The 9,782-nt window shown below is 35.5% G+C and overlaps 1 protein-coding gene across 1 annotated transcript; it reads right to left on the bottom strand.

Moving 5' to 3' along the window:
• Positions 1 to 6,901: 6,901 nt before the first annotated feature.
• Positions 6,902 to 8,022, bottom strand: LOC105883470 (olfactory receptor 56A4-like). The gene has a single exon (XM_012786589.3). The coding sequence runs from the start codon at positions 7,963 to 7,965 to the stop codon at positions 6,970 to 6,972; it is 996 nt and encodes a 331-aa protein (XP_012642043.3). The 5' UTR covers positions 7,966 to 8,022; the 3' UTR covers positions 6,902 to 6,969.
• Positions 8,023 to 9,782: the final 1,760 nt, after the last annotated feature.

Here is a 9,782-nt window from a genome sequence, read left to right as displayed (position 1 = left end):
ATACACAGATGTATCTTGATTTATGATGGGATTATGTCCCACTAAACCCATTGTAAGTTGAAAATACCACTAAGTCAAAAATGCACTTACTACATCTAACCTAGAAGGCATCATAGCTTAGCCTAGCCTACTTTAAATGTGCTCAGAACAGTCACATTAACCTACAGATGGGTAAAATCACCTAACACAAAGTGTATCTTATAATTATCTTGAATAGTTCATGTAATTTATTGAATACTATACTGAAAATGAAAAACAGAATGATTGCATGATGCTCCAAGTATACTTTCTACTGAATGCATATCACTTTTGCACCATTGTAAAGCTGAAAAGTTGTAAGTTGAGCTATTGTAAGTCAGGGACCACTTGCAAAGTCAAATATATATACATATATGTATATTATATATAACATTTAACATATTAATATTTAATGTATTACATACCATAAAGTTAAATATTTTATATACAAATTAAAAGAAGAAAGGATAAAAATCAGTATGTATGCAATCTTTATTTAAAAAGGACAAATCAAGAAAACAGGAGAATCAGAACAGAGCATCAGGGAAAAACTGAGTGGTGGTGAGGCAGAATCTGAACTCATTTCATCTGTGTCATATGTTTTTGTTCATTTGGTAGCTGCTATTCCAAATGATTCGCCTCCTTAGGTAGAAGATGTGGGACAAGGGAGTGAGCTTCCCAAGAAGTGGGCAGAACTGGCCACTTGGCTATAAAAGGACACTTGGTCAAATGGTTGAGAGCCTGACTGAGCTGTAGTTCTCTGTGATTGATTCCTTGACCATCCGTCAGCCTGAGTCACTAATTCCACATGTTTTCTCCAACACACAGGTGAAGTGTCGCCTCTTACGGATGAGTGTTTCTGTGTACAGTCCCATTACCACAACAGCTGTGGGAGGAGAAGCAGAGTCCTAAATATTACAGAAGTAATTTTTTATCCCTTTCCTCAACTGTCTCCATGTGGGCTCTGATTTTAGACTAATCCTCATCCTGCCTCAACTAGCCCAGCTCCAGGCACAACTCTACTCAGCTTTAGACATCAAATTGACCACTGTTCTCATCACTTAAGCACTAGCCTCTCCCTGTCCTTGTTTCCCAAAGTTGGGCAAACTCTTCCTCCAAAAAAGGCTTTAAGCTCTACAACAATCTTCTCACAGTTTTAGCTTTGTGCCTAGAGCTGTAGATCTCAAAGTAACTCTCCTTGGGTAATATCAGAGCTCATGAGAAAAAATGACAAAGCCTTACCCATTTTTTAACCCTCATCATCTATCACAGGTTAAAAAAAAGAAAGAAAAGAAATTCTGATACTTATATCTCCAGGCAAAATTGAATAATAATCCTCTTAACCCAGGCTTTCCATTCAGTCTCCTTTCTAGACTCAATTATTTCTTTCTGCTTCTTTCTTCTCTCTTTTTTTTCTTTTCTTCTTCTTCTTCTTTTTTATAACCCAGAACCACACCCAAGAAGCCTTGAGCAAGTGGACTCCAATTATGTCTTTCTGATCTTAGTATCTCTGGGTCCTCAAAAACCAATATCTAGGGAGTACATTCTCATTCTGTTATATAAGCAATGGAACAAAAGCCCTAACACAACGTATTATTTCTATTAAACCTTTAAATAGATGTTTCACAAAGGTACCTATGTAAAGTGTTCTCCAAGCTATTGTCTTATTCAGTCAATAGTCTGCAACTAGAACGTGATTCCTCAACTTCTCACTGACCTATGCTCATGGCTGGGGACTACAAAATTGCCGTAATCATAATATTGCCTCTCCTATAGGTCAAAAGATACAAAAATGCTTTGGGTTTGCTGTCTTCATGGTCCCCATTCTCTATAGTCATGCACCTGCACAAATATACCTACCTGCCTAAGCCTACACTTCCGAAGTTGAAGGTGAGATGTATGCATTTAAATAGAAAGAGAAAATAGGGGCTTATACCACTTCTCCCAGAGCATCTTAAAATTTCACAAATTTGAGCATTTTTGTAATAGAGAGAGATATCAGATATTTAGGACTATGTTCTCTTATAACATACACTCCTACCACATTCTATTATACTATATACATCATTCCACATGTCATTCCATTCTACATTTCACATTTTATTAATCTATCCCATAAACATTTACTAAATGTCTTTTATGATTTTTATTCTACTTGACTACATAGGAAATGAAAAAATGAGTGAAACACGTAGTGACCTAATAGAACTTATAAGACAATGAAGAAAGTACATCATAGGAGAAGAGGAAATTATTTGGACAGGGAAGTGAGAAATATACCTCTTTTAGAGTTATCAAGCCTGCAAGATCCTAATTGAGATATTACTAAAAATTACTGAAGTTACCACTGGAATTTTAATTCATATAAAGTATTTCCATATGAGCCCAAACATAAAATTACAAACAAGTAAAAGAAACACTTTTTAAAATCTCAAACAAAAACAGAGACCTTCTCTTCCTAATACCTAATGGATTAAGCTAATTTTGAATACCTATTTAGCAAAGATTCCTTAGAGAAAATTTCAAGAGGACTGTAAATTTGATGAGTTCAAAATCCCTATAGATATGAAATTCAAGGTATCCAGGAATCAGAAAAGTGATGGCCAAAATGGATAATCTGTCAAATTTATTGTGTGTGTTTTTCAAGAGAAATTATAAAGCATTTGAAACTGCACACATGGTAGTAAAATTCAACAGAAATCAAGCAGGTGGGAGGGTGGAGAGGATGGGTAAATTCACACCTAACAGGTACAGTGCATGCTATCTGGGCAATGGACACAATTAAACTTTGACTCTAACTTTACAAAAGCAATTCATATAGCCAAAACGTTTGTACTCCTGTAATATTCTGAAATAAAAAATAATATTAATAAAAATAAAAAGTTATGGAAGAAGCAAGTGCTTCTCCAGGACACGTGAGTATGTGTGTAACAAAACCAAAATAATCTCCAGATAAGTGTTAGTCTCATGGTCATGTTGTAAGTCTTCTTGAATTCCAGTAAAACATCCTCTACATAAGAAAAAAAAAGAATTTGAAACTTTCTAACTTAAAAAAGAGAGATGAAAAGAAACAGGAATATTAATAGTAACATGACAAATTGTAGAGATATGTGTAGCAAATCTATGCACATACATCTCTCAATGGCTGATTAGAGATCTCATATTTTTCTTATTCTCTGTTCACTGACAGCCTCTAACCTTTTATTGTGAAGAATAGTGCTTTTCGTCTGAATCCATTTTAACTAGACTGTGAGCCAACTGTCAATATCTGAATTGAGGCATCAGGACTAAGATTTTAATAGATGATGTAAAACAAGGAACAACTAAGGGTGCAGCAGCCTAGCACCATGGGCCTCAAACAGGAAAGATTTTATAAAAGAGGAAGGACAATAACTAAGAAATTGTGCTGGGGACTAAGAACGACACATGGTACAGGGCCATTAAGTCTCTGAAATGCATGGTATATAAAATAAGGAAGAGTACCCTCTATTTTTTGTTTTTAAATTTTATTTATTATAAATAATAAAAATAAAAGTAATCTTTTTGCTTTTTTATCAGATAACATGATGTTTTGAAGTGTATACACATTGCAGAATGCTTAAATCTAGCTAATTAACAAATGTATTCACTTGATATAATTATCATTTCTTGGTGAGAATGCTTAATATCCACTCTCTTTGGGTTTTTCAAGAATGCAATGTATCATCATTTACTATAGTCACCATGCTGTACAATAGATCTCTTGAACTTATCTCTGCTATCTAATTGTAATTGTGTATCTTTTGAACAGCATCAAGCTACTGCCTTCCTCCTCCCTAATCACCCCAGACTCTGGCAGCAACATTCTACTCTCTACTTCTATAAGATCAATCTTTTTAACTTGTTCTACTATATATATATATATATATATATATATATATATATATATATATTTGTTTGTTTTTAATTATTGTGAGTACATAATAGTTGTATATCTTTATAGGGTACATGCGATGTTTTGATATAGGTATACAATGTGAATTAATCAAATCAGGGTAATTGGGGTAGCCATCATCTCAGGCATTTTTCATTTCTTTGTGTTAGGAACATTCAAATTCCACTCCTTTAGTTATTTTAAAGTATATCCTAACTTATTGTTGATTATAGTCATTCTGTTGTACTATAAAATATTGTTCATTCTTTCTGACTATATAACTGTATTTTGTACCCATTAACTATCCCCACTTTATCCCCCACTTCCTACTCTCCTTCCCAGCCTCTGGCAACCACCATATTAAACTCTGTCTCCATGAGATCAATTGTTTTAAAATTTAGTTCCCACACAGGAGTGAGAAGATGTGAGATTTGTCTTTCTGTGCTTGCCTTATCTCACTTAAAATAATATTCTCCAGTTCTATACATCCAAGTTGTTGCAAATGAAAGGATTTTTATTCTTTTTGTGTCTGTATAATATTTTCTTTATCTATTCATCTATTGATGGACACTTAGGTTGATTCCAAACCTTGGCTATTGTGAATAGTGCTACAATAAACATGAGAGTGCAGATATCTTTTCAACATACTGAATTTCCCTTTTTTGGATATATACCCACCAGTGGGATTGCTGAATCATATGGTAGCTGTATTTTTAGTTTTTTGAGGAGCCTTCATACTATTCTCTATAGTGGTTGCATAGACATTCCCCACCAACAATGTACAAGGGTTTCCTTTTCTTCACATCCTTTCCAGCGTTTATAATCACCTGTCATTTTGATAAAAGCTATTTTAATCAAAGTGAGATGATATCTCATTATGGTTTTGATTTGCCTTTCTCTGATGACTAATGATGTTGAGCATTTTTTCATACACCTGTTGGTCTTTAAATGTCTCCTTTTGAGAAATGGCTATTCAGATCCTTTGTCCATTGTTTAATCGGATTATTTATTTTTTTCCAGTTGAGTGGTTAGAGTTCCTTATATATTCTAGTTATTAGTCCTTTGTCAGATGAGTAGTTAGAAAATATATTTTCCCATTCTGTGGGCTGTCTCTTCCCTTTGTTGATTGTTTCCTTTGCTGTGCAGAAGCTTTTTAACTTGATGTGATCCCATTTGTCCAATTTTGATTTGGTTGCCTGTGCTTTGGGGGTATTACTTAAGAAGTCCTTGCCTAGACCAATGTCCTGAAACATTTTCCCAAAGTTTTCTTTCAGTAGTTTCATAGTTTCAAAGACTTATATTTAAGTCTTTATACCATTTTGATTTGGTTTTTGTATATGACAAGAGATAATGGTTTAGTTTAATTCTTCTGCATATGGATATCCAGTTTTCCCAGCACCAAGATGTGCATATATTTATTCACTTTTATTCACCAAAAATAACTACAATATGTAAAACATTGTATTAGCAGCTATAAAATATATAAAGTTGAAAAGATGAATAAAACTCTCCACCAGACTCAGAGAAGTTTATAATCTAGTATCAAAAGGAGATATACAAATGACTCAAGATGGTCAGATTAATTGCACTGGGGTAAAAAAAGGAGGCACTGTGGATTAGGCAGAGTTTAAACTGAGACTTGTAGGATGGGCATAGTTTTTCAAGTGAAGACACTAGTGTTAGGTTTTCTATGTGGTAGAGGATGCTTAAGCATACACTTTAAGAAAAAATTGGGGGGGTGGTGACAAATCTGGATAAAATGAGCTAGGAACTGACATGAACAATGAGTGAATGGAAGAATGTTTGAGAAATTTGTATTTTGGTTAGGATCAGTCTTTAATGTTGTGAAACAAAGAAGAGAGAGGTCAAAGCTATTATTTTGATGAAAGACAATACTATAGAAATGATAAATCAGTCTATAAGTCCAGGAATAATTAGGTCATTATAGATGAGCTATATTAGGAGGTATCTCAAATGACTCTTATAATATCCATGAAGTTCTCAACTGCTATCCAAAAAGGGGACTGGCTATTAATATAAATTAATCCCAGGAAATGGTCACTATACACTCCCCACCATTTCCAGAGCATTATCAGGATAAAAAAAAGTGCAAAGAGTAAAACACACTTATCTTTGTTCCACAAACTCACTAATTCAGATGCCTGAATCATATGGGAAACTACGCTGGCATGAAGACAAAATGTGAGGATTGACACAACAGGGCTGAAAGTAGGATGAGAAAGACAATTTAACTGTATATCTAAGACAAGCAGGAAAGTGTAAGGATACAGATAGCACCAGAAATCTGATGGAAAAGTTAAGTAAAATAGCATGAAGTCAGAAACTGGTAAAGTACATCTTAAAAAAAAAAAAAAAAAGACACAGAGTTTCACTTAAAACATACATACACATAAATATGAGTCACCTTAAAATTTTTAAAAATCACAAGGAAGAAGGAAAGAATTAAAGGAAATTCTTATTCCAGAGCAGGAGCATTAGATAAGAGTATTAGCAAGATTTCTAGGAGATAGGGAAGGCAGTGAATGGCACATGTCATTCACTCTACATAAGAATCAAAATTCTGCAGTCAGCATATATATCCCCATAAGAGATCCATTTATGGCAGAAAACCAGGTTGAGCTGTGTCAGGTAGAAACAAGAGATCTCTAACACATACGTACGTATTAGACAAGTTGGGAGATTGAGAAGCATTTAAAATAATTGCAATGGAATTTATTCTTTATTTGACAAACTATACCATTCTAAGATCCTATAATTATAGCTTGACAATTTTCTCTCACATAGATGACACCAGGAAAAACTTCTAGGTAATTCCAGAATGCAAAAAGCTAAGGTTCCAGTTAGTGCAATAAAAAGCAGGAGCCAAGATACAGGTATCCCCATAATCAACTGAAACATGGAGGAGAACAAAATTTAAAGTTACTCCTGCAGAAACAATTTAAATTTTCTATGCATCATAAAAATTATTACCCATTACCAATTTCTGTTTCCAAGTTCAGGCCTCAACATTATACTTCTTACAATCTTCTCAGCAGTTTCTGTATTCCCTGCTTGATCTCCTTGGTTCTCACACCATAAACAATGGGGTTCAGAGCTGGAGGGATGAGATGGTGCAGGATGTTGAGCAGGATGGGGACATCTGGAGGGATTCTCTTCCTGGCCAGGTTAGTGATGACCAGAACCAGCAGGACTGTGCTGAAGAAGAGGATGAGGATGAAGTGAGAACCACAAGTGCTGAGAGCTTTGGCCATAGCTCCCTCAGCCTTGATCCTTAGCACAGTTTTCAAGATCAAAGAATAAGAGAGAACAATAAGGACAAGATCAGAGCCCAGCAGAGTCCAACCTATAACAAATTGGTAGAGTTGATTGAAAGTGATGTCATCGCAAGAGAGTTTGGACACAGACATGTTAGTACAGATGCAGTTCTTGATCACATTTCCTGCACAGTATCTGAGTTGGGAGGAAAGTATGGGGATAGGCATAGTAAGAAGGCCATTCCGGGCCACAATAAAGATGGCAGCCTTAACCACAAACTGGTCAGTGATGATGGATGGGTATCTCAGTGGCTGGCAGATGGCCACATAGCGGTCATAGGCCATGACCATGAATGTGCAGGACTCCATGGTCAGGAAACTGTTCATGATGTACATCTGGAGGAAGCAGGCAGAGAAACTGATGAGTCTGAGGTCAAACCAGAAGATGGCCAGGACCTTGGGGATGACGGTGAGGCAGAGCACAATGTCCAGCAGGGAGAGGAGGCTGAGCAGGTAGTACATGGGCTGGTGCAGAGCGGCCTCCAGCCTGATGGTCAGCAGGAGGGTGGCGTTGGCCCCCATGGCCAGGAGGAAGAGGAGGCTGAGAGGCAGGGACAGCCAGTGCTGCCAACTCTGGAAGTTGGGGAAGCAGATGAGGAGGAATTCAGAGACTGGGGCAGTGGAGTAGTTGCTGGCTAATGTCATGAAAAAAATTGTAAGCTGAGGAAATTTCACCTGGGTTTGTGTATGATAAAACATAGGAACATAGATAAAACATTAAGTCAATAGAAAACAAAACTGTCAAAATATTTGCCAACACTTTCTCATCCAGAAAATTGATAAGATATAGAAGACCAATCCCAAATGAAGGCAAAGATCAGCAAATATTAATATGAGTGGAAGAGGGTTTAGTAAACTATTTCTGAAGTAATTTAAGAAAAACAAATAAACTAGAACATAAAGGTTTAGAAGGAAAATGATGAGAATAGTCACCTGATTAAAACATCTACAAAGTTTCAATAATTTTTCCAAGTAGTATTGACAAATCAAAATGACTAATTATGGATTCCATAGGCCAGAAATGCTCATTAGTTTACAGATTAGTCTAGAATAATAAATATGTCATAAAATTATATTTAACTATAGGGTCCTTTCAGGAAGTATTGTTGTCCTAACTTATTGGATGAGAGTAAGAAATTAGTTTTTTCCTCAATTTTTTATCAGACACCAAAATAAATTTGAGATGGCAAAATTTATGATATACTCCAAATCCTATTATAAACTAGAGAAAAATGAAAGTAAACATTCACTAAATATAAATAGTATCTCTCAAACCTCCTATTATTCTGACTTATTGCATTTTGGGCACCACCCATCTTGTACATACTTAATTCAAGCGTGCACAAGTGCAATTCAATGTTCCTATAAAAAATTATGTTCAAAGGTGGGCTGTTTTCATTAAAAATCTTAACTACCAACCTCAAATAAGCACTTAATATCCATGTTCATTACAATAACTTTCTCTGGTTCATTAATTCTTCCACTCATTTCAAGGAATTTTTCAAATTTTCTAAATTCTTTTCAAATGCTAAATCTCCTCTCCTCTCAGATAACCTCTCCAACTGATTCACAAAGATACCAGAAACACCAGATGCAAGTTCCTCAATTTCCCATGACAGACTCATAAACCCATCAATATCCATATCCTTGTTTTCCTCTTTGGAGAAGTAAAATCAAGGATCTATGCCTAATGGCAATCCCTCTGCCTCTAATTTGGATTCTCTCTACCTGAACCTTCCTAGGAACTTTGACTTATGAATTATCCAGTCCATTCCTTGTGCATTCAACCTCTTCTAGATCCTTCCCATGGATATTCAAAATATTCAAATCTCTCATATCTTAATAAAATTTTTCATAATATACCACCTTACCCCTGTCAGAATAACCATTATTAAAAAGTCAAACAATAACAGATAGTAGCATGAATACAGAGAAAAATGAATGCTTATACATCGTTGGTGGGACTGCAAACTAGCATGACTCCTATGGAAAATAGTAAAGATTACTCAAAGCACTAAAAATAGAGCTACCATTCAATCCAGCAATCCCACTACTGGGTATCTACCCAAAGGAAAAGAAATCATTTTATTAAAAAGATACCTATACTTGAATGTTTATAGCAGCACAATTGTAAATATATTGAATCAACCTAATTGCCTACCAATTCATGAGTGGAAAGAAAATGTGGGATATATATACCATGGAATACTACTCAGCCAAAAAAAGGAATGAAAGTACTTCTTTTGCAGCAACCTGGGTGGAATTGGAGTCCATTATCCTAAGTAAAGTATCTCAGCAGTGGAAAAACAAGCACCATATGTTCTCACTAATAGGTGAGAGCTAAACAGTGGATATACATGGCCACAAAGAGACATAAAGAACATTGAAAACTAAGAAGGTGGGAGGGTAGAAGGGGGGTCTGGGATGAAAACTTACCTATCAGATATAATGAACACTGTCCTGGTGATGGGCACACTCATAGCCCTGCCTTCAGCATTATATGGTATATCTGTGTA

Source organism: Microcebus murinus, chromosome 4 (assembly GCF_040939455.1).
Source record: "Microcebus murinus isolate Inina chromosome 4, M.murinus_Inina_mat1.0, whole genome shotgun sequence".
In the NCBI taxonomy this organism is placed as follows: domain Eukaryota; kingdom Metazoa; phylum Chordata; class Mammalia; order Primates; family Cheirogaleidae; genus Microcebus; species Microcebus murinus.
Note: the sequence above shows the minus strand (reverse complement) of the source record. Positions and strands in the feature narration are given on the sequence as shown.